Consider the following 25,703-nt stretch of genomic DNA (forward strand, 5'->3'; position numbering starts at 1 on the left):
CTGGCGTAGTGAAAAATTTAATAAGACAAGAAAAACGTAAAAAGTAAAAAGCTCATCCGATATTAGAGTCGTCAAATTATAAAAATATCAAGACGAAAATTTAAATAAAACCCACAAGTCGGCGCTATGTTCGCGGTCAAACTTAAATTAAATTTTGAGCGACACAGTTTATAAATTGAAATCAAGTATCACGTCGTCGAATTATTTTCCAATCGTGTGATGGTTTTTCGAAATTTTGAAGAAAGGATGAAATATAAAAACATATTAACACATATATTTAAAAATATTATTAAAACCATAATTAATTTACAATTGAATATTTAGAATAATTGATCATAAAATAGCTACAATGATGATTTGCTTGCTAAAAAAAGACTACACATCTTGAACCTTTATTTCTAGGCGTACCCATAAACTCCTTTGTGGTGTTTGTCATAAATAAAACACTTTTAAAATTTCATAGGTCGCAAGAAAAATACCTTTTCGCTTTCGAATAGCATACATTTCTTAGAGTACGACTAGAGCTAGATTTATGAACGTTAAAAATAAACGAATTAGTTCTGGTTCAAAGCTGCTCTTGAGAGAGGATTAAATCGACATCTCAAGTTGCCCATCGCTAGATTTGGCGATTTTGCATTAATAACAAATTTGGAGATAATGTTAATGACTGATAACAAAATAACAATTTAGAGGTCTATCAACAGTTGGAAACTTGTCACGCCTTCTTCTTGAAGTTCATTCCTCTTGATGTTAGCCGCCCAAGCCTTGCACTCCACGTTGATCACCATTCCGTCTGTAACAAGTACACAAAACATTGTAAATTATCTAATACGTGGATAAAAGATACTGATTTCGTCTGTTTTTTCCTAATTTGCAAAATGACTCTCGTTAAGCAATTTCGAGTTTTAAGTAGAAAGACAAACACATTGCTTGAAATTGCTCTTTTAGCGTCCTTTCCGGCATGTTATTCGAATAATGGTAATAGATGTAAATGGGGCTGTTTGAAATGAATTTTAATTAGACCTTGCTCGAAATCTGTCCTAAGTGGAAAGAACACTTTGACGATCTAATAGCACTATTGTCGTATTCTCAACGTTTGGAAGGAAAACTACTGTCCAAATGACCGAAGAGTTTGAAAAATCCTAACTCGGTGTCTATTTTCGTTTTTCGTATTGTTTAAAATGTTCCCTTTTAGAGAATATTTAATTTTACGTTTATAACTCTAGATCTTTTGTGAAAACAAAAGTCGGAATCTTTAATGGAAAAATTTCAAATCCCTTCATAAATGACAAATATTGTATTGTTAGACCCAACCCTTTTAACACTCAACGGTAATAAGGAAGGAAGATAAAACCCTAATAAGGATGTAAAAAGCATAAGTAAGTTCCATTTCCTTTTCGAAATTTCTTAATGGACACGACATAACCCCCAATGTCCATTGTGCAAGCGCTCCTAAACGTAAGAGGTTTGTTCAAAAAACTATTCAGAAATTATTTAACACGTAAGGTCAGAGAAACTAGATTTTAAAAAATATTTGTAAAAATAATGTTTGGTGATTAGTGACCGCTAGTCGGTAATTATTCCGAAATCGTGAGATGCGGTCTGATGTAGCTTTCAGAAAACATTTTCTTTATCGTGCCAACGTTTCGATCTTTATTGAGATCATCTTCAGGGCCTGGGATTTACAAACATTGTTTACATTTAACAAATACATTGCATTGTATAAATTCATTTTTTTCCACGTCCTACATGTATTTGTTAAATGTAAACAATGTTTGTAAATCCTAGGCCCTGAAGATGATCTCAATAAAGATCGAAACGTTGGCACGATAAAGAAAATGTTTTTTCTAAAACCTACATCACACCAGACCGCATCTCACGATTTCGGAATAATTGTAAAAATAATAATTTTAATTGAAAGAAATCACTTTTTTTAAATGTAGCTGAACAGTATATAGTCAATCTTTTCGATCTACCACAAATGACTTAAATGACGTATTATTTTCAATTAAAGAAGGTGGAATTATTAGAACTATATACACTATCATTTTTTATTTTTTTGTAAATGATTTTGTTGAATGATTTAAATTGTTTTGTTTAAAGTTTGAACAATAGATAGCATAAGAGCAATAGAAAAAATAATAAAGGAATTATTTTTTAGAAATTTTCATTTTCGTTTTTAGAGCCACACACTTAACTTGATAACGTATCTCCGTAATCTCAGTGTCTTTGCACTACGCGCTTTCAAGGCCGTAATTTCTACCTCAAATTCAAAATGTCCTTTTATGGTATCAAACTGGGCTTACGGTACGGCTTCTGGAAGTAGACGGCGATGATCGGATTGAGGTACCATTTTTGACCGGTGTAGGGGAACATGTAGCCTGGGTACCCTTGGAAGGGGATGTAAGAGACCGGACCGATGGCCTCCCGGTCACCGGGGTTTTCGCCGTCGCACGTCACCCAGACGTTTTTCCACTGAAAATCGAATAAATTAACGAAAGAGTTTTGGCGACTTGGTTGGCGAACGACTTACCTCTCTCTTCCGCCCTGAAGATTCCAGCTCTACGAGTCTTTCCTTCAACCTTTCCGGCATGTCTTTCGGCAAATTTTTCGTCGAGTTGTAATACTTGGGTTTCCAATTGAAAGCCTGAAAATATACATCAAGGTGTCTTCTGTAAAGTATATAAATATATATAGACTCACGTTTTGTAACGTTTTATAATTGAGTCTTTGTATAAAAAGTTTTTAAAAAATGTAAATTGCTTGGAAAATGAAAAAACCGGACAGATAAAATTTGTTTTCCTTTTGTTTTAGATTTTTAATTAGCATTTCAATATCGCGATTTTCACTCTTGCCTTAATTACATAAGACGCCTCGGCATATTGCATATTTTCTACCAGTCAGGAAATGTCTCTTTCCTGGAGGTTAGCCCATCTTTCCCGAAGATTCGTTTCAAGATGGTGGAGTGAATCAGGAAGTGATGGACGTGCTCTTATTCGTCTTTTGAGGTTATCCCATAAATGCTCGATGGGGTTCAAGTGTGGAGAACGGGCTGTCCAGGCTAAGACCCTGATGTTATGCTGTTGATGAAGGTACGTTTGTACTATGCGAGCTATGTGGACGGACATCATCGTGCATTAGAATAAGTCGCTGATTTCATCGAGGACGGCAACGCATGATGTTCCAAAATTTCATTCACATAGCGAGTGGTCGTCAAAGATCTTCCACGAACAACAACCAACTCTGTGCGACTCTCCATGGAAATTCTCGCCCACATCATCACTGAGCTACGTTGAAAAGGTTGAATATGGGAAAAATTACAGGCTTCGTACCTTTCATTTCGCCTTCTCCACACTCTTTCACGCCCATCTGGAGAGCAAATCTACACTCATCTGTAAAAAGTCGTCCAAAGATCAATGGCTGTGTTCTCTAGCAAATGGGAGCCGTGCTACTCTGTGTGTTCTGATCAATTCTGATCCTCTAACGAGGCGAAAAGCCATCTGTCCATACTGATTTAATCTTCTTCGAGCAGTGTGTTCAGAAATTTGGACCTCGACCTTCCTGGAGCTGATGAATCGCTTGAACAACAGTAAGGTGCCGGTTTCGCAAAATTCCCAAAGTCAAAAAAACGGTCTGTGGTTCTGTTACCCTAGGGCGTCCAGAACGAGGCCTTCTATGTTCCATGGCTCAGTTTCTGGAAAACGTCTAACGCCTTCCCGCAGTGTTTCGTAGGGAACTCCGATGGCAATAGCCGCATACCTGATGGAACGTCCATCATCAAATAAGTGCCACATTACGCCCAACATCCTCAGCCTTAAGCTTTTAAGTTTAAAAATTGAAATTAAGAAAACAAAGATGAAACCTAAACAGTTTACTGCTTCAAAATTCAAATGAGACTGAATAAAAAATTTTAAATTATGTAAAAAGTTAACATTTAAAAAACCTTTATCCTTGTTTTGGATTAAGGATTAAGGGTGTTTACCTCTAATCGATATTCTCAATTTCAAACATAGCAAAAACAAATATTTATTGATAAAAGCAATGAGACAAATTAAAGGCAGAATTTTCTTTTATCGAGAAAATGAAAAAAGAAAAATTGGGTGGAATTTTTTGCCTGTCAAGTGTATTAAACATCAATATTTTTTCAAGTGTTTACCTCTTAATATCTCATAAATAATCATAAACCACTACATGAAAACTACCCCTACAAGACCTGGAGGAATGAGTACCTTTTTCAGTTCGATGAAGACGCAAGGGGAGCCGGTTTTGTAGCCGTATCGGTTCGACGAGACGCAAGGGCCCCAGGTCTCCGTTTTGTAATTGCATATTTTGCCGTGGTCCGGGGGGTGCATGTGGCTGCATCCTGCCCTGTTCGGAGTAGGCAACTTGTAAGCTGGAAAAAAAAACAATAAAATTGCAATTTGCGAAATATACTCGCTTACCTATTTTCCGGGATTTAACATGTTATCTGTATATCTACTCTCTTGATTTATGACAGCTGTTAATCCTGGGATATTTTCCTAATGAAATCTTGACTGGGGCATATTTACAACGCCTCTGTGTTTACCGAGGTCTGATTGTAAATTCCCTCTCTTTAAGTCTTGTTCAAATTTAATCAAGTAACCCGTTGTGAACGTCAAGGGGAACTGATTTAAAACATTGTGCAATTTTATTACATCGAGCACTTTCGTTTACGATTGCCCTCTTCAACAAAATGTTCACAGTTCCGCTCGCGATTCGAAATTTGACGATTTTCGGGGATAGATAAATTTGATTGGATTTTAAACTTACGTTTAAGAAATTCGTCTAAACGGTCGGCCCAGTAGTTGTAGCTAGTGCTGTTGTACCAAAGTAGAGTGTTTCTTATGTCTTCTTTATTAGCTGGCTCGTATTGAAGTTCTGGAAAAAAATATAAAATCAGTTTCCTATTTTAAAATAAACTAGCGGAATTCAAAACAACTATAACTGTTCTTTTCGCGTAGAATTACGAAAATACTCATTTACTCATTTGATTTGCAAGATGATCATTCGCCTCATCAGGTTTTAAGTAACTGCTAAATGGATTTTTGCAACGTAGGACCCATACTAATACCTGATGCAGATGTTTCAAATACACTAACGTTCCAAGATTTGGAGTAAGCTATCGTGAGGCAGATTCAGACAATTGTGTTTAATCGAATCGGAATTTTCCTAGGTAGCACACTTCAAAAAATTTCATACGGATCATGCTTGTAATCAAACAGTGTAATTAGAAAAGTGATAACCTGAAGTTTTGTAGGCATGTGTGTGTATACTAGTTACAGGAAATCCGGTTATAGTGGATTGGTATCGAAAGAAATTTTAAGGGCAACGCCTGGAATCGAACCCAGGGCCGTTATGCGACAGATAAGAGAATTTGGCGACTTCGGACACAACTTCGGTCAGTGACACCTCCAGTACCTAAAGTACCAGCATAAAATAAGTAAGTTTCCTTTGTTAAACCATCAATAATATTTTTGTCAATCAATTCGGAAACGATCAAAATTATGCATTATGGTACCTGTCACGTCCTAAATAAGTCTTTTTATCCACTATGAAGACGTACCAGATATAAAAATAGATGCTTCAAAACGATACACACAAGGCAAAACAAACTGTTAACGTTTTTTATTAAGAAATAGCAGAAGCATATACATACGTAGGATGAGGAAAAACTGTTTGCCAAAAAAACATATTTTGCCAATCGCTCAGAAATATTTAAAATTTGGCTTTGTTTTCGACAAAATCGACCGGCGATAAAGTTATTTGCGTGATTAATGAAATAATAACAATTCTATAATCCAATTGTACATTTTAAAAGCTGCTGCTGCGAACCGGGATCAAAAATATAAGAAAAAGTACCGAGGGATTTCTAGCGAAGCTGGCAATTTCGTACCAGTCCTTCCGTTTAATCTGCAATTTAGGAATACTGCTAATTACGTACCCACTCTGGTGGCAGCTGCCGTGGCCGATAGGGCCAAAACGGCCAGGAAAAGTGTCTCAAAACGTGTCATACCAAAAAGTGAATCCCCCGTCTTAGTTGCAAGGACGTTTTCATCTCCTGTCCGACGTTTGTGGGAGTAAACGAGCACTTCCTCTTTCCAGAGGCCAATTTCACATTTTACTAACAGATATTTCGCCTTAACAGTGTTTGCCTTTTAAGTCGACGGTAGTCATCATTTAGCGATTCCTGTCGAAACATGTCGGCTTGATGTCCAACCCAACGTGATACTTGAGGGTGGTCGCACCGCTTAACAATATTATCAAAGAAACGTCTTAAGACAACGCCGAAAAACGAACGGGTTCGGGAGAGAAAATATTACTCTTACTTATTACACTAGTTGTATTATTTTAAAATGATTTTATTATAAATTAATTGAAACAGGGATAAAAGATAAATCGCGAAATAAAGCGAGAGAAATGTAAAAGAGCGAAATTCTTAAGAAATTTAAGCCACAATTGGGGACATTAATGCACTAATTCTCAAGTTAAGGGGATGTTTTTTTATTCTACCCTTATGTCCCAGAAGCTCAAGACAAAGATCATTGTTAAATTGCAATTATTAAAAAAATACCCTCTACTTAATCCTCCGCTCTTATCTAACAGAGCGGTTCTTTCATGTCCGACAAAGATCAGATTACTACGAATATTGCTCACTGGCCGCTTTTATACTGCAGATGTTCCTACTACACCTACCACCCTACTGCATCTTTTGCCAATGAAACAGCTGTATATCTCCTAACCACGATCCCGGTCGCTTCGGAAAATCTCCAGAGACATATGACATGTATAGCAGATCGGTGTAGACAATGGAAAACGAGGATAAAGGAAAGCAAGTGCGTCCATGTCACATTTACACTCCGAAGCAAATCTCCTCTCCCAATGTACAAACAACGTTCCTATCCCCGAATCCGACTGCGTAAACTACCTTGGGTTCCACCTAGACTCACGCTTAAGTGGAATCTGTGACTGAAACGACAAGATCTAAACAGAGACTACAGTCTACTCTACAAATTTATAGGACGACGATCCAAGCTTTCAACGAAAAACAAATTTCCATTTGCTACTACAACCGATTTAGACATACAGAATAGTACTCTGAGAGCTGGTAAACCTTCCAATCCTCTCAATTTAAAGTCCTCAGATCACTTAAAAAAGCTCTGTATTATGTCTCCAATACTGCCCTCCACAACGGCCTTAAAATCCCATTTATCCATAAAGTAAACCCCACAAAAAATTTACCATTCCACAATAATCTCGCCCGAGCCATGTCCAACCCATCCCTACAATCCCAGGGTCTCAGAAGGAAATGACCCCGCGGCCTCCTTTCTGAGAAGTAGGCTGTGAAGTGTGAAGTTTATTTAGTGAAGTAAAGTGGGAGAATAATATTGATTATTTATTCCCCCCTAGTAAAAATGTAAATAGCCGTCTTGTAATCAAAAATTGCATATTGTAATAAAATATTGGGGAAAAAACTTAAATAATAACAAACTTGAAGTAAGAATTAGAAAAACCACAACGGGTTATTTTTCCGTAACATGGGCATAACTAATTTTTAGCAATTCTTCTTCTTCTTCATTAATTAGTAAATGATTATTTTATTTCCTTCGTCAATATAAAAAATTGTATACTGTGAGACTGACTCAGCGACTTTTGCCCCTGGTTGTCGGGTTTGACCAGATTAAGATAAATGATTTACTGTTTGTTTTTCGAATAATAGGACGAATGGAAAAATAAAGCGAAATTCTTAAACAAAGGTTGGTTTTAATCCTGCAGTTAGTTGTTGTGGCTCCCTGAAAGAAGAGTAGTAAACGTTTCGGTATTTACATTTCTTTCTTTACTTACTTTTACGATAAACTTCACTCTAAAACTTAAACTTGAACGATTACCGTTCTTAACATTTTTTGCTTTTATTTGATGAAAACTATATTTACTAGTTGTTTTAAAAAAGCATGAATAAAAGATATAAATGAGTATTTTACCTTCTGACATAAAAGATGTTAACTATACAAAAAAGTATAAAAGTACTTCAACGTTTACTTTAGCATACAATAACTATTAGCTTCTTTAGTTACATTTTAAAACAAAATTATTCTCAAAGTTGCATCGAATCGAATGAAAAAAACTTTATGTAGAGGCAAAAACAGCTTACATTTTGCGACAAAATACATAATAATGACAATTTCTTATAAGTAACATTTATTATCACAGAGTATTTTGACTAGAATTATAGCTATTTATAAAGACCGTACATAGGATTAAAATTAATGGGAGAGAGAGCGACGAAATTCTAGCGTCTATAATTCTAGTCTAAAATAATTATAATGTAATTTGCTGGCCATGTGCTTCATAACCTTAAACCCAAGACGTCCATACTATAGTTTTACCATGTTAATTTTTCTGCACTCTTGGGGAAATATGTACATTATTTTATTTTGTTAATTGTTAACTGTATATTATTTATTGTATATATTTTATATTTTTTTAAGAAAATAGGCCCTGATGATGGCACTATAGGTTCCTTTCTTCACCTATCTACTGGCCTCCATGAAGATTGAAACTCCACATAAATGTCATTACATTACTTTTACTACAAAAAAAGGTTCTTTTGTCAGTACAGTATTCTGTACAAAACTCCATTGGTGATGTCCCTCTTAAAGAGGTCTACTTGGTTACTGATTTGGGGGTGGACTTTAATAATAAGTGTACCTCGGAGGATCATTATTCATAAATAATCATGTGGGCCTACAGAAAATTGGGTTTCACTAAAAATATTTTCATTAATATTGTATCAGTTAGACAGTAAGTCGGGTGAGAGAACCTAGAAAATTGGGTGAGATCAATTTATTTACAAAGGGTGTTTTGAGGTCGTTATGGAGGGTTGTATTGGAGCTGTAGTAGAGGGCATTGACTAAGATTCTGACATTTTGGATTGAAAGTACTGAATTTATTGGATATTGGTAGGTTTGGTGGTGCCCCATAGTTTTTTTTCCCTTAGAATTTGTACAAGGCCAACCCAGTGTTACTACCAATCATCAATTACAATTTTTGGATTTATTCATTTAAATTTGTACTAAAATTTATCTTGTAATGGCATAATTATAATGAGCATCAGGACAGGGCTTACAGACTGTTTTATATTTCTTTATGCTTTACTCATAAGTCATGGGCTGTGTTACATTAGTGTTAAACTTGTTATAGCAGTTCTCGATTAGTTTAGTTCCAGTCCATATGTCCTAATTGATTTCAGCAGCGTTTTGTAGTGTCAGTTTGGTTTTGTAAACACCTTAGATTCATCAAAATAAATTATTTGTGAAATATATAAATTATTAATTTAAATTATTAATTTAAATAATTCATAATTAATATCACATCACAGAGCTATAGTTCAAGTAGCAAGTAAGCATTTTCTTTTAAAATCCTGGTTGTTTTAAAATTCAATTAGATTACACATTTTATTATAAATATTGGCCATTGAGTATAAACTAGATTGATCAAAGTTGTAGTGAGGGGCGTCTGTGGCCGCAACGGTTTAGATGTTGACATAGTGCTCATTTCTGTAAGGTAAAGGTCCTGGGATCGAATGCAGTGGCCCCTGCAGCTTTTTGTTTATTTTTGTATTTTATTTATTTATTTTTAAACACCAGGACCCCCAAGGGTACATATAACTTCACTAGTTTCGTGGTCTGCTTGACCAAGTAATATCTTACAATTAATTAAGGTTTTTAGTTGAGATAAAAAAGTCAATGGCACGAGTGGGATTCGAACCTACGATCTTCGGCTAGATATGCCGCTGCTCTACTTGAACTATCGTGACCTCGATCCACTTGGACACCAACTTCCCATCTCAACCCCACCTTTTTGAGTTTTCCCTCCTTTTTGCCATTTTTCATCTATCTAGCTTATCTAGCCAAAGATCATGGGTTCAAATCCCGCTCGTGTCATTGACTTTTTTATCTCAACTAAAAACCTTAATTAATTGTAAGATATTATTTGGTCAAATGGACCACGAAACTAGTGAAGTTATATGTACCCTTGGGGTCCTGGTGTTTAAAAATAAATAAATAAAAAACAAAAAGCTGCAGGGGTCACTGCATTCGATCCCAGGACCTTTACCTTGTAGTGTATACCCTCATAAAAAGAAAAAGAAAAAATAAGAGAATTTAAAATATATTCTTATTTAAAAAATAAGAGACACTTGGAAAAATATTGATGATTTTTTAAACCATCACTTCATACTATAAAAATTTGTTTTAATAATCTTGAGTGAATCTGAAAGATGTTAGTGCTGTGTTTACGTTTGTGCTGGGAGATAAATGTGGTTTGCCTATTATTATATTAAATATGCATTGTCTCTGGTGCATTATTAACTACCTTCAATATTATAATTGTAATTAATTATATTTTTTAGCTAAGGGCTTAGTTGAGATGAAAAAGCTAGTGCCATGAGGGGAATTCGAACCCATGACCTTCAGCAACCAAGTCATAAAACTATAATTAATTAAAATAATTAACATGGTCAATTATGACTACTTAATACATATATGGATCAATATAATAATTACAGAAGTACTTACTTCACTGACACCTCCCTTCATAAGTCGCCAAGAATTGAATCCTGATTCACGATATTTGAAAATATGGCAAAAAGAGGGAAATTTCTAAAGGTTTTAGGTTGAGATGAGGAGTTGGTGTCCGAGTGGATGGAAGTCACAATAGCTCAAGTGGTTGAGCAGCGGCGAATTGAGCCGAAGGGCATGGGTTCGAATCCCGCTCGTAACACTAACTTTTTCATCTCAACCAAGACCTTAGATAAAAAGTATATTTAATTGAAATAATTAATATGGTCAATTGTGTCTACTAAATACATATATTGATTATTATAATTGTATATTAAAACTTAATATGAATTTGGTATGATACTACTTTTTCGAACAAACAAGCAAAAATCTATCAACCAATGCCTTAGAAGTGATGTCATAATTTTTATTGAACGGTGAATAATTGAAATAAAAATTTTTTAAATTGTTAAACTCAAAATTGCAAGAAAACACTTGCCTTCCGAATTAAATAGTGAACTGAATAAACATATACTTTCTGTATGCTTAGAATTTTTTCATAATATATTCATACTATAATTAGTTAATTAAGCTGCTAAATTTCATTTGTTCAATTATACTGCATAGCTTCAATAATTTTTGCATTAAAATACAAATTTAAAATAAAATTTACTTTCAAAATAGTAATATATATATATTGTGTATGTATAGAAAAAGCAAAGATCGGCCAGCCCCCAGATGTGTACATCAATTAGGTAATAAAAATTAATAAGGTCGAATGACCATTTGTAATTAAGAAATTATAAATTATGTCATATTAAGCTTATTATGGAAAAGTGAAGCTCCTAAATCATCAAAAATCCCAGTAAAAAGAATTCACGCAACCACAGAATCACTTGATTGTTTTATCCCTCCAGAAATAGAAGTGTTGCCATGCCATGAGGAAGATACAGAGTCTGATTCTTCCTTGGATATTGAAACGATGGTGTCACAGCAAATAAACATGAGTAAATGATAAAATTAAAATCGAGAAATTAAGTGCAACTTGATTATTAAATACAATTCACAGTGTTTCCAAAAATGATTCCTTGTGGTTACCTAATGGAGTATAAAAAGAAACTTAGGGAGAGACTTCGTACAGAGGAACAACTTAGATTACAACATGAACATAAAAATAAGGTTGTACCCCATGAATCATGATCACATTAAGTAGTATCCTTTAGGTGTAATTAATTTTTTCTTTTAAGGTTGAAAACCGAACATATTCTAATCCTGAAGAGGCATGTATACAAAGTTTTGTAACTTTTATTGTAATTGTTAAAAATCACTTTTTTTTGTAATTTATAGAACTTAAAACCTTTGAAACCAATACTGAAAAATTTAAATGCTGCTGTGCAAGATCTGTGAGTATATCTATTTTTCTAAACCTTACATTGAACATACTAAAAAAAATGACAGAAATTGCATTCACGATAGTGGACAGAAAATGAAGCAAACTAGGGAATATAAATTCACCCAATTTATACATTTTAAAACTCTAATAACAACTGAAGAATTTTCATAGTTTAGCCATTAAATTTGAAAGTAATATTCATAGACTTTTATGTGACAATAAATTACTACCTATTACATAGATACTTATATATTACTATCTATAGATTATCAATTTAAAAAAATATTTATTTTTGTCAGTACTGCTTTGTTTAACAACTTATACCCATTGTTATTTAACTATATTATTATAATTTTATTTGACGTGCACACAAACAACTAAAACTTGCTAAAATACAAAAAAATATTTTGCCATAGTTATAAGTTTACTTTTGAGCAACACAATTTTCAGAAATACATTCACGAAACGTTTAAACAAAATGAAGGTTAAGCCAAAGGTCTTAAAAGAATTTCAGGAAAACCTAAGAAAAATTAAGAGAGATGTCAACAAAATAAGTGAGTATTTCTTTATTATTTTGGGGGTATATTTTGGTAATATAAACTTTGTTCCAGGTATCTAGTGAGCGTTGGGCAGTCAAGTGAATGAAATTTTTATCGCATGTAAATCGATATTTATTGTAAAAGTTCTACATTTATAGGTTGGTGTTATAGCTTAAATCCTATACAAGGCAATGCATTGTTTGTTTTTGTAATTTTTTATATATTATAGTTGTATTGGTTCAAAATATATTTAAAGATTAAATTTTTGTTAAATATCTGATGAACAATTCTTTCTATACCGGAAAATGGAAATATATCTGGGAATAGATTAAACCTTGGGTAACAAGTTTCGGCAATGCTATCATTCAATAACATGTAATTCACATCTCAAACAGAAATGAATATTTTCTTCATTATCCCAACTTCAATTGTCTACATGGTATCAATTTAGTTCGTGTATAATATTATTGCTTTATTTTCTTTTAAATGTTGATATAAAAATGCAAAAGTGCATTAAGTATATTGTATTAAGCTATTACAGAGCTGATTCAATGAGTCTAGTACACACATTTCTGATTCTGCTTTTAATCACAGCATTGCCTTTTAATTTTCCTGAATAATTTTAAACTTTGAAAGAAAAAAAAAGCACATCTTTTATGTGAGAAGCATATTACAATATTTCAATAGCCTTCTCACATAATAAGGAAGAACTAAAGCTTCATTCGGACTAGGTTCTGGGGATGCCATAGCCCCCCAAATTCACATTGGACAAACAATTTGAAATTAAAATACTTGGTAGAGCAGACTGAGAGGAAGGGATCTCAGTTAATGCCAACTGTATACAGACCGATTTGATTGATATATATGTCTAAAATTATGAAATATATGTCTTTATTATATCCGATTTTTTGTCCCTTTATCATTAAGACTTTTCCCCTCTGTTTGTTTTCTATTAGAAGTAGTTTTACTATTATGTTTAATCTTTTTTGATGGTGTACTAGCATGTAGCGAATAATGTTATAACCTCGCTTTAATTCTTTTTTTTTTTTTTTATTCTTTTTCTCTTAACAACAACCTCCGGCAGACGGATTGTGATCCATGCCTGTATTATGCTTTGCTAATAATCATTGTTATATTCGTAGAAGAAAAAAAATTGATAATTTTTTTGTTAAGAAATCTTTTATATATTTTAATTGTGCCGTACATCATTAAAAAACTGCATTTTTATTCTTACAATTATAGTCGTTTCATTAATTTCTGACAAATAATTTGCCTATTTTTTTATAGAAATCTTTTATATATTTTAATGGTCTTATACACCATTAAAAAGCTGCATTCTTCTTCTTATAGTTACAGTTGTTTCATTAATTTCTGACAAATAATTTGCCTATTTTTTTATAGAAATCTGTTATATATTTCAATGGTCTCCATACATCGTTAAAAAGCTGTGTTCCCCATCTCATAATTATAGTCATTTCAACTTTTTTTTTTGGGGGGGGGGCGGATTTGATTTATCTTTAATTTTATTTCACTTTAATTTCCCTAGGATATTTTTGGGTTTCATTTCAATTTGGGGACGGCCGATCCACACAAACGGTCTCTTTCTGGCCAGTGGGACTTAGACAATGTGTAGTGTATGCTACTTTTATTAGGTGATGTTTGCAGCAAATAAAACGTTTGTCTTAGGCAGTGTGGTTTATGCACATTTGAACCTAAAACAATCATTCCAATTTGCTTCAAACAGTACAGAACAGCCTAGGCTGTTTGAACTAATCCAGTTTGTTTTGGACCTAAAACTATGTTTACTCACACAACGACAATTTAGATTGAATAAATGTGGTTCAATGTAAATTTAAAAAAAAATTTAATAAAAAAATTTAATAGAAAAAACTCATTCACACCAGATTCTTCAAAAAGTTCTGAAATAAGGACAATTTTTTTTCGGGTTCGAATGCAGGGCCGCTGGATTCGAACCCATCACAAAGCTTACAGTGATGAGCGCTGTGTCAACGCCTAAACCATTGCGGCCACCGGCGCCCTTTCAATTAGTTATTCCAACAACAGCTGTAAAATTTACAAGGTAAAAAAAATGTATGAATTTAAATTTAAACAAACATTTATATTTAGGGGCCTCTAGAGGTGTTAAAAGTTAGTTTCATGTTAGTTTCACAAAGAAAGAAAATATGACTTAATTTACTTGAATAATATTTGACTTTTAGAATTTTTTGGTTATTGACAAACTATGATATCAAGCTTTGATATTTTTTCCTTGGCAAACCAGGGTCTAATCACAAGAAGTGGCAAATATGTGTCCGATATTTTGGAGTATAGAATCATCAAAAAAAGTTTGGCCTAATGGTTGTGAAAAAAAGAAGCTATCTTGTTTCAACTGCGATCTTAAAACATAAGAAGTAATAATAAAACAAAGGAATTGCAATTGAGTGCTTCAAGTCTTTTTTTACAAGGGTTCAAAACCCAGGATTCGAACACGGGACTGTAACTCTTAGTGATGAACGCTGTACAGTGGGACGAAAGGCCCAAATCTCTGGCATGGGCCAAAAATTAATTTTTTTCTATTCCAAACCCCTACCTATTTGCACCCTCTTACAACCCCTTAGGTATAAGAAAATGCAGCAATTTTCCTGGATACAAAGTAGCATCGTTGTGTATATAAAAAAAGTATAGAAATCGACAAGTGAGAGTTAAACATTCGTGAAATTATATTTCAACTTTAACTTTTTCTTTACAAGCTATTCAGGAGAAGAGCATAATATAATAGTCTCTAGATAATTTTTTGGATCCGTAGGATTTTGTAAAAAATTAAACAAATCACCGTTAGTTTCAAACATTGTCACAAAATGTTAGTACCGAGAATGCAACAAGAATAACAATAATGCTAGTTACTTAATCCCACAATATAAAAACTGTAAAGAAACAACGGTTGGTATTAATAGACCTTGACCACAGAAGCCACTTGTTCCAATATGTATTGCGGACAAAATAGGATGAACGGGGATATAATTCCTTCATATTTCTTTCATTAAATACTTAACTGTGAAGTCAGTTTTTTGGAGCTTTTTTTAAATGCACCCAACATGCTCAAAGTTACTAAATATCAAGTGTCATCAACTGTCAATCTAATATACCCAGTATTTTATTAAACCTAAGTGTTATTTTCAGTTTCAATATACCTCATTAGTATGAAAAAAACAGGTAGCATCATTAGAAAACCAAGAAAAAGTTAAAGTTGAAATATAATTTCACGAATGTTTAACTCTCACTTGTCGATTTCTAATACTTTTTTTTATATACACAACGATGCTACTTTGTATCCAGGAAAATTGCTGCATTTTCTTATACCTAAGGGGTTGTAAGAGGGTGCAAATAGGTAGGGGTTTGGAATAGAAAAAAATTAATTTTTGTCCCATGCCAGAGATTTGGGCCTTTCGTCCCACTGTGCGCCGGTCAACGTACCGTTGCTGCTACCCGGCGCCACCAACAAGTCGATATTAAAATCGATGCAACATTTTATTTTGAAACTCAAAAAATGTTGTACTTTCAAAAATATATCAAATTAAATTCAGTTACTACTCTGAAAAATGAATTTTTGCATTAACTACTAGAATATTTTTAAATTAAACCATTTATATTTCGAACTTTTAATCGATACGGTGAAAACCGAACCGAAGTGATTTTTGAACTACCAGTACGAATTCGTGCCGTTGTTAAACGTTAACAGAAATCGGTCAATGGACAAAGTGAAAAAGTTGTGGATTTTGTTCCGTTTCTGATTTGTTTCATGTGAGAATTGGCCTTATCGACACTTTTTCCCTTATTAGAGCCATCACAGTGTAACAATCTCATCATTTCGAGGAGCCAATTGACGAAAAGGTTGGTCTTTTTACTTTGGGTAAACCTGTATACTCTTGTCGAGCAAGATCATCATTACACACATTTGGAATTGAATTTTTTTAAAACTAATTCCCTCGTTTTCCATATCAGTCAGTTACAAAAGTGTCAGAAATTCCTAGCGCAAAGCTGGAATTCAAAACCTGAGCCACTAGTTATACAACAAATCAGTCACCATTACGGTCACCAAACCACAACATAATTTGTAAATATAAACGGGCTTCAGACATGCTGAATTCGCCGAGCCACAAAATTCGGTGCTCACCTTGCTTGGTTTTCTAGTCCGCTTCATTGTGCACGAATATTCGTGTAGCTCAACTCAAAGCATCCACACATTTGGGAATCAACTGTACTTTACATAAACCAACTAATAGTCATCCATCAACAGTTACTTACATCTATTTATTTTTTAATAATAAACGATTCAAAACTACTAGATGTATTAATGAAAGAACAACCTACCATTGTTTCTGTTGGTTAAGAATGGATTGGCCCAACATAGCAGTCTTGGAGTTCCTCGATCAAGCTGATGCTTGGAAACGGACCAAAAGTAAGATGGGACAACAGTACTCTGTGACTTGAGTTTGCACTACATAAAACAGTAGCCTCAGCTTCACTGTTGTCCTTCACCATTAGTAGTAAGTTGAGGACTCGCACTTGGCGAATATTCGCTGTATACGCACAAACTAGGTGGTTGTACAAACTCATTTGTGTATAATGTAGGCACTATTTGCCGAATGCCAAGATGAGCATCTTGAAACTTGGCAAATATGCGGCAGTAATCGGAATTCAGCGAATACCGCATGTCTGGAGCTGCCTTAAATATTCAGCATTAACAGCCTTTAATATTGCTACAGATTTAGGACATTACAAAAATAGGGATAAAAAGAGGTGGCCATAAGGCCTGCACCTCGACCCAAGATTTTATTTTTTTATTTAATTATTTTTATTGTGGCTTAACCAGGAAATGGACACGTTTCCCTGAGCACTGCAGGTCTATACATCTTATGTGTACTCCTTTCAGGCTCCATTTTTGTGAACCCACAACATGTTTGTGAATTGAGCCCATGGTGTGGCGGTGTTCTTCATCAAAGAAAATCATTTTCCAGGGGGGGGGAACAAATTCTGGGTCAGTGAAATCTGACCCTGTCCCAGACCTTACATTGATGAGTGCCATTTCAATTTTAAGAAAATGGTCAGAAAAAATCCAGAAGTGCCTTAACCGCTTAGCTACTGGAGTCCACCCTTCCTGGTGTTACAGGAACATTTTTTTTTTTTTTTTTTATATGACAATCTGATCAAAAACATCTATGCTTTGTGTGTGAAAGCAATGAAAGGCAAATATTTAAACGCTACAACTTACTATCATCATGGGTCAATTTATGAGGAACCAATTTGCTCAGCTTACACATCCTTTCAAGTCAATCTAAGCTTGAGCAAATGGTTTCATCGCTTACTTAAATTCGTTAGCTTCCGTCAATTTGTTGTCATTCAAGAAAGAAAGTCTACCAGACGCTGCAGCTTGTTACCATTTGCTCAGTTTCTATATCCTGTCGTCGATGAAAGCTTGACCAAACGGTTTCATTGCTTACTTGAGTTTCATAGCTCCCCTCAAATCATTGTCATTCAAGACAGAAGGTCTACCAGACCATGGTTCATCTTCAATTCCCTCATTCCCAGAAGCAAACTTTTTGAACAACTTTTCACCAGTGTACATATTTATTGTTTCATCACCGAAAGCATGGAAATTTTTCTAGCTGACTCAGCGCTAGTATGTAGGTAAAATTCATACTGTAAGCATGCACAAATTAAGCGCTTTAAAGCCATAAAAAAGAAAATAGTGATGTGAAACAGTGTACACCAATAATCATTAATTTGCCAACTGGCATTTCAGTCTACGTCAGAAAAGAACTTTCAAACATGTGTTAATAATAACTGTTCTGATTTTACTGTAATTTATGTTAAAATTATATTTTCAGAAGTTAATTGTGCACATATACTGAAGAAAAAGACTCAGTGTGATGTTAATTTAACAATTGAAGGAGAAAATCTATTGTTAATTCTCAGTTAATGCAGTGTCAAAAAATAGGTGTGATTAGACTTCCTAATAACGTCTTCATTTAGAAAAACACCATGCCATGTTAATGCGTTATATTTTCTCAGAAACCGATTGTCAAAATGGATGAAACCTTGCTTTTAAATAAGTCCATCCAGGATAACGGTGTGCTGCCTAATCTGCAGAACAACTTACTTGCATGTAAGTCCATGTTATTTAAAACAATCATACATGTTTATTTATATATTTTTTCTCTCTGCCAGTGGATTTAATGCGAAAGAGTGGTAGTGATGTTGAGAATGAGTCTATGTTGGTAAAATACTCTCCCGAACCTTCAATTATTAAATCGATCGAGAGTCATAGTTTCCTCAACAATACAAGTTTAGAAAGCATCTTTCCACGTGGATGCCAAGGTAAGTCCACAGCTTTTTCTTGACATGAGAAACATTTACGTTTTATTAACATTTTTATTATTTTAGATAATAGATTATGGGCTAAAAGTTTAAAAGATTCACTTAATTTATCTAAAACAGGAAACAATAGCATGAACGAAACACTTAAAACTAGCCCTAAGAATGCAATGAGGAGGAAATTGGAGAACAAGCATAAAATGGATCTCACTGTCAATCTCACTTTTAATGATACAGATAAAGAAATATCTTTGTCTGAAAGTAGTAGCAAAACAAATCCTTTCGTGAAACTTGCAAACTGTAAGAAATATTCAGTGAACCTCAACCTCAATGATACGGATAAAGAAATATCTTTGTCTGAAAGTGGTAGCAAAACAAATCCTTTCGTGAAACTTGCAAATTGTAAGAAATATTCAGTGAACCTCAACCTCAATGAGACGACACAGCTTTCCTCTGATGTTTTGGGCACCATTTCAAGTGCTGAAAACTCTTTGTTGTCAGAGAAACCCAGTGAAAATGTATTTAAGACATTAAACAATATTAAATATTCACCTGTCATCGACCTATCACTAACAGAAAACAGCGAGATTGAGGAGGAAGTAAGGCATCCAATCTTAGCTTCAAATGGAAGAAGAAGTAAAAAATATTCTGTCAAATTTGATCTCGATTCAAGCTGTGATTCTTCAAAAAATAAAACAGTTCACACCAATAACTTTTCCAACTTGAAAAATGAAGATGAACAGTTTGATCTCATTACTAATAAAAAAATAATTGATTTAAAAGAGACCCGTCATGATGATACAACAAAAGACAAAGAAAATCAAAGCTTCCAAATTGAAACTCCACCATGCGACAGTAGAAGAAATGGCAAAGTCCGTTCATCGTCGCGGAAGCCCAAAGGGAAAAATAGTAATCAAATCGGATCTGCCACTGATGATCATAAAATCAACGCTTCAATTGTTAATAGTACAAAAGATGAAAGTCAAACAACAATGAATACAGAGAATGTTCCTACGTCCACAATTGAATGCGTTGAACCATCTCCACGAATAAATAAAACTGAACTTGAAAAAGAAAAAAGTGTAGATCATAAGGCAGAAGAGACCAAGCTTAACAAAAGTAAGTCTTCTAAAAAAAAATCCCTTCAAATTAATACTAACTCTGCAGATCATGTAGGTATCAACAATGAGTCACAAACTGAACGGTGTGTGGTAGAGTGCGACCAGATAGTGACTCATGAAAGGTCTTTATCAGATAACTTATTACAAAATCCTGTTGAAAAGCCATTCCAAAATTGTTTGGATACGTCAAATGTTGAAATATCCACAAATGTAGACAGTCTGAATGTAACATTGAAAGTTCCATTGGATCCTAAAGGTAAAAGTAAGGAACATTCAGCAATAGAAGTTGAACAATCTGGTTTGGATGTGAAACACAACTCAAATGTAGGAGAACTGACATCAGACCACAACTATACAGTTAATCTACAAGGAAAAAACATAAAAGCACCTAACGATAACATCAAGGAAAATATTTTGAAGCAATTAGAAGAAGGCAAAAATGATATTGTCACTGCTCGTCCAGATGACTTGGCTCACAAAGATGTATCCAGTGTCCCTGTCAAAAAAAATCTGCCTAAAAATAAGAAAAAAAAATCTGCAAAGGTTGTAACAGAAGATATTTCATCAAGAAAAACCGACAGTTCTTTGGAAACAACACAAATGTCACAGATAACTGATATTACATTGAATGTTTCATCTTACGAGTCTCTTGACGTAAGTTTAGATGCACAGGAATCATACACACAAAAAGAATGCTTGGCATATCATAGCTCTCCCATGTACAAATCTCGATCTAAAATTTTAAACACTTTAGACCAAGAAGTCAAATGTATTTTAAAGAAAGATTCAATGGAGTATGTAGAAACTCACGTAATGGATTATGTCCAAAGTGATAGTTTTGATTTGGATGATTGTCCAATGGAAAGGCCTAAATTGGTGGAGAAAAATGATAGCTTTAGACTAGTGGAAAATTGTTCTAACCCCTTTTTTCCAAATATAAACGAAGTGGATAACTCTTCCCAAGTGGAAATCCCCTATTTGTCCAAAACAATCATCGATGAATTGGATTCTACAAGTACAGAGAGCAATTTGGTAGTGGAAAACCAACAAGAGTTAAATTTAATTAGATCGTCGCTAGAAAACAATAAGGAATTGCAAGATGAAAATGAAAGAGAAAATGTTATTAGTATACCAAGTAAATGTACAATTGATGACAATGACGAACACGCAAATGACTGTTCCAGTGGAGTTAAAACACTATCACTAGAAAATAATAATGAAGTATGTTTGCAAACTGAAAGTCAAGTAGATGTAATTAGCATACCAAAATTTGATGACAATAATAAAGAAGTAAATGATGGTTCTAATAAAGTTAAAACTCCGTCTTCTTCAAAACAAACGACTTTTGAACAAACGAACAATACAAATTTTGAAAATAGTCAAACTAAAAACAAGGAAAATGATTGTAGGGTGGGCATGGAAGAGCAGCAAAAAACACAAAAGATGAGCCAGGAGTTTGCCACTGCCGATTTATTGGAAGATGATCTACAACATTCAAATGGTACATCGCAAATTGCTGTAGTTGAATCAATACCTGAAGTAATAAATGAAAAATTAGTCCAGAGAGATATCCCACAAAATGCTGAAAAAGGTGAACAACATATAACTGAATCAGAGTCAGATGTTAATTCCCATTCAGGCAAAAGTAAACAATCAAATTCTCAATTTAAGCTTGTCGAAGATAAAAGGATGTCAGCGGACGATGAAAATGACCATGTGACAACTCTCATTGAAAATAATCTTCCTGGCAAAGATAACAGTTTCAATTTCACCATAGCCAGTGAGCCTTCAAAACAAGTGTCTTCACACAAATCGAAGACAAACACGACAAATGAGGCAGTTAATGAAACCACTCCTGCAAAAAGGACTCGTAGTTCCACTAGAAAGTCCAAGATGAGTGACATAACAATAAACGTGAATGATAAATTAGCCCAGAAAGATATTCCTCAACAAGCTAAAGAAGGTGAACGACTCATAACTGAATCTGAGTCAGATGCCAATTCCCATTCAGGAAACAGTAAACAATTGGAATCCCAATTTATGCTTGCTAAATGTTCAATGGTGTCAGCAAATGATGAAAATGGCCATGTTACAACTCTCGTTGAAAATAATCTTCCTGGCAAAGATAACAGTATTAATTTCACAATAGCCAGTGAGCCTTCAAAACAAGTGTCTTCACAAAAATCGAAGATAAATACGACCAATGAGGCAGTTAATGAAACCACTCCTGCAAAAAGGACTCGTAGTTCCACTAGAAAGTCCAAGATGAGTGACAAGTCAATAAACGTGAATGATAAATTAGCACAGAAAGATATTCCTCAACCTGCTAAAGAAGGTGAACAGCATATTACAGAATCAGAGTCAGATGTTAATTCCCATTCAGGAAATAGTACACAATCAAAATCCCAATTCAAGCGTGTTAAACGTTCTAGGATGTCAGCGGACGAAGAAAATGGCCATGTAAGAACTGTTGTTGAAAATAATCACCCTGGCAAAGATGACTCTATCAATTTTGCAATACCCAGTTTGCCTTCAAAACGAGTGTCTTCACGGAAGTCTAAGGCAAATACGACAAATGTGGCAGTTAAAGAAACCAAAACTCCAACAAAAAGGAATCGTAGTTCCACTAGAAAATCCAAGACGAGTGACAAGACAATAAGCAATCTGTCATACGACAGCTCACTTGATGTCAGTTCTATTAACCAATCATTCCCTCATAAAAAAGTTCTCATATATCATAGTACACCTTTCCACAAAGTCCCGATCAAACAGTCCTATCGGAAAGCAATATATCAAGCGGATAATGTAGATAATGGGGTTGGGCAGAGCAACAGCCGTAGAAGCACAAGAAGAAATATATCTGTTGATCAGAATAATTGCATCGAATCGATTTACAATCATGACAAATCATCTGTTAATGAACAGTTTTGTACATCATCTACTAGGTCAAAGTCAAGAAGTTCTCAGCAAAAAAATTCACTGTTGGAAACTAAAGACAGTTTTACTGTAAGCAACAGTCAAGGTGACTTTGATGCAACAAGCATAGACAGTAATAATTCTCTTAATTTAAACAGTAAATCGATAATAAGCCAACCACCTCACCTGGACCCAATTGAAAAACACATGCTGAAAATAAAAACTGCATTAAACAAGAACAAAAGAAAACAGGATAGTGTGTTTGACTCTAAAGAGATAACATCAAAGAAGAGAAAAATGGCAAATACTTTCACATTGCCGAAATTGTATAAGCCTGCAAAATGGGTCAACAAGCGTTTATATCAGTTTTTAGAAAAGTCTTTGTCTGATAAGTATAAATTAGAGGCTCGGAAAGTATCAGAAGAATTTGTAATCACTCTTTACCATACATACACACTTGTCATTCATGGTCACACTGAGCCGTCGCTTTCAAACTTGAAAGCAAAACTAAAGGAACTTGGCCTCTGCCGCACTCAACTCGACTTCTTTTTGTTCGTGATAAATTACATGCCCTTCAACTTTCGAAAACTTGTTGTTCCCCTCAGTGGCGCTTACAACACTCCAATTCAACCCAAAATATTACCTTTCGACGAATTGTGAGTTTTTTCTCTCATACCCAAAACTCAGTTTTATTATGTAAAAAATATGTAATCAGTTTTGTTTTCTTAGCACTTATAGAGAATTTTAAATAGTGTACAATGTTATTACAATAATAAATTTTATGTTCTATATAATTCAACAAATAAACAAGTAGATTTAAATTTATTCACCTTCCATAAAACAAACTAAAAAAGGTAACATTACAAAAATAATGTTTTTTCCAATGAATTCAATTAAAGACGTGGTTCTTGCCACATTAAACAGACTGGCCCTAAGACCAAGGGCTAACTATATCCCTAGTGCTTATGTGGATACCTAGACATGTAACATTGTAGGAAATTAAAATGCCAAGTTGGCAAAAGGTGCCACAGTTAGACTCAGTTCACACACATGTGATTGGTATGAGATATTGGTATCAAGGAGAATTTATAGGGACAAATACTGTCATTCAAATGGGGAGACTGGCAGGCGGCCGGTATGAAATAGTGACTTTTAGTCGCTTAATAATTTTCCTGTATGAAGGTGACTGCTGGGACATTGCGTGGAATGGTGTCATTCACTCACTTCATACTGTATCGAGCAGATTGTTCCGTCCGAATCTTGTTTTCATACGCCTTGGTAACTTTAAAAAATGGATATAAATGACATTTTTGATGACAAACAAATTTCATTAGTTCAAACATAAAAAAACTACATAAAATAAAAACAGAAGGATATAACCTAATGTATAAATAGGTAGATGTAGATATATTAGTTGGAGTGTGTATTATACACCTTTTAAGAACTGCTGTATGCCATCAATATCATATTACATTCTGTCATTGTTACTGAGAGAAAGAGAGAGGCCAATGGCCATTTTCAACAGCCCAGGCATTTAGATTCTTTTGGATACATGTAATTGAGAATTGCAGGTTATGAGGTAAAAAGGAGAGGTAGATTTGGAAGTCAACTGCACAGAGGTGATAGGTGCAATATTTAAGAATATTAAGATCATTAATATAATAACAAAAGAAGGAGACATAAACTGGAGCCTTGAGGAACACCAGTAATGTCCTATCCTCCTGGGATGAGGACCTATTCCTATTTGTGAACGGGCTGAGAGGAGGGAATGAAACCATCGAAGAGTATTGTAGGAGAAGGAAAGACAAGTTTAGAGAGAAGAGAATGGTTTATGGTGTCAAAGCTTTTGGGAAAATCAAGAACAAGAATATACATCTGAACTTAAGAAAATATTTTTAAAATAGCCAAACTCATAGAGAAACCAGGTCAAAAGTCAGATTGAAGCATGATTAGAACGGAAATCTTTGGGACAGGAGGGTTGAGAGACTTTATTTAGCGGTTTGACCAAATATTACTTCAAGGAAAATTTATAAATATAAAGGAGTACGGGATGATTGGAAGACAGGCCTTGATAAATTTTACTGGTATCCTGTCTGAATCCAGTTTTGTCTAATACTCATGGTGTTTATTAATTGTGTTGGGCAAGATGTAAGTAAAATAAAACCGGTGAAGATGGGGGACAGTTGAGAAGGCCACTGGAATGGCTAGACTGAACAAAACGAGCATTCAACTCATCAGGGGATGCTGGGAAAATTGAAGGCACTTGGGGTGACTTACAAAGGAAGAGTTTCAGTAGAAGATTCCACTTGGACCTGTGCACCTGGCACATATTTCTTTTCCTTAAATCATTGATTAAGAGTTCCGTACAATCAACATAAGGTTGTGGTTTTTTGTAAACATTTTTTTCCATGTTACAATTTTGTATGCTAAATAACTTTTCTGTATATATATATAAATCGTATTGAAATAGGAAGTTGTAGTGCTATGTCACTTTCCCTACACTCTTGTTACATGTACTGTACTGAAAATATGTAAATAAACTTCATTATTCATTCTCTAGTGTTAAATCATCTCCTTTTCTTCCCCCTTCCTTTTCTTTTGCCCGTTTCCTTTTTTTCTCTTTCTCCTTTTCTTTCAGAATGTGGTTTCATCATTCCATTATAAGTAATTAATATTTTAAAAATATATTATTGTCATTATTGTTTTGTATATTTTATTATATGTTTTATTATTATTATTGCATCGCAGAATGGATCCAAACAAAACAAAAGGAAAAGTAGTA

The 25,703-nt window shown here is 34.2% G+C and overlaps 3 protein-coding genes across 5 annotated transcripts; 2 read left to right on the plus strand and 1 right to left on the minus strand.

Annotated features, from left to right (window-relative positions):
• Nucleotides 1-252: 252 nt before the first annotated feature.
• Nucleotides 253-6,175, minus strand: LOC106668859 (sodium/potassium-transporting ATPase subunit beta-2-like). The gene is made up of 6 exons (XM_014398005.2): nucleotides 5,963-6,175; nucleotides 4,792-4,899; nucleotides 4,230-4,393; nucleotides 2,534-2,647; nucleotides 2,307-2,475; nucleotides 253-793 (listed from the first exon to the last, which is right to left on the minus strand). Exons 1-6 carry the CDS (start codon nucleotides 6,030-6,032, stop codon nucleotides 687-689), a joined length of 732 nt encoding a protein of 243 aa, XP_014253491.1. The 5' UTR covers nucleotides 6,033-6,175; the 3' UTR covers nucleotides 253-686.
• Nucleotides 6,176-7,738: 1,563 nt separating this feature from the next.
• On the plus strand, nucleotides 7,739-12,771 carry LOC106668860. 3 transcript variants are annotated; one of them, XM_014398007.2, is made up of 8 exons: nucleotides 7,739-7,837; nucleotides 11,289-11,332; nucleotides 11,495-11,584; nucleotides 11,647-11,756; nucleotides 11,825-11,857; nucleotides 11,925-11,980; nucleotides 12,421-12,524; nucleotides 12,582-12,771. In XM_014398007.2, the coding sequence occupies exons 3-8, from the start codon at nucleotides 11,560-11,562 to the stop codon at nucleotides 12,587-12,589; spliced, it is 336 nt and encodes a 111-aa protein (XP_014253493.1). In that variant the 5' UTR covers nucleotides 7,739-7,837; nucleotides 11,289-11,332; nucleotides 11,495-11,559; the 3' UTR covers nucleotides 12,590-12,771. The 3 variants fall into 3 exon arrangements, with proteins under 3 accessions (XP_014253493.1, XP_014253492.1, XP_014253494.1); XM_014398006.2 differs by having other exon boundaries at nucleotides 7,741-7,837; nucleotides 11,400-11,584; XM_014398008.2 differs by lacking the exon at nucleotides 11,289-11,332 and having other exon boundaries at nucleotides 7,751-7,837.
• A 3,434-nt stretch (nucleotides 12,772-16,205) lies between these two features.
• On the plus strand, nucleotides 16,206-25,476 carry LOC106668782. Its single transcript, XM_024224889.1, has 5 exons — nucleotides 16,206-16,400; nucleotides 18,398-18,507; nucleotides 18,582-18,675; nucleotides 18,738-18,887; nucleotides 18,954-25,476. Exons 3-5 carry the CDS (start codon nucleotides 18,597-18,599, stop codon nucleotides 23,579-23,581), a joined length of 4,857 nt encoding a protein of 1,618 aa, XP_024080657.1. The 5' UTR covers nucleotides 16,206-16,400; nucleotides 18,398-18,507; nucleotides 18,582-18,596; the 3' UTR covers nucleotides 23,582-25,476.
• The last annotated feature ends 227 nt before the right edge of the window (nucleotides 25,477-25,703 follow it).

The sequence above is a fragment of the Cimex lectularius genome, unplaced genomic scaffold, assembly GCF_000648675.2.
Source record: "Cimex lectularius strain Harlan isolate CLEC.00 unplaced genomic scaffold, Clec_2.1 scaffold25, whole genome shotgun sequence".
NCBI lineage: Eukaryota > Metazoa > Arthropoda > Insecta > Hemiptera > Cimicidae > Cimex > Cimex lectularius.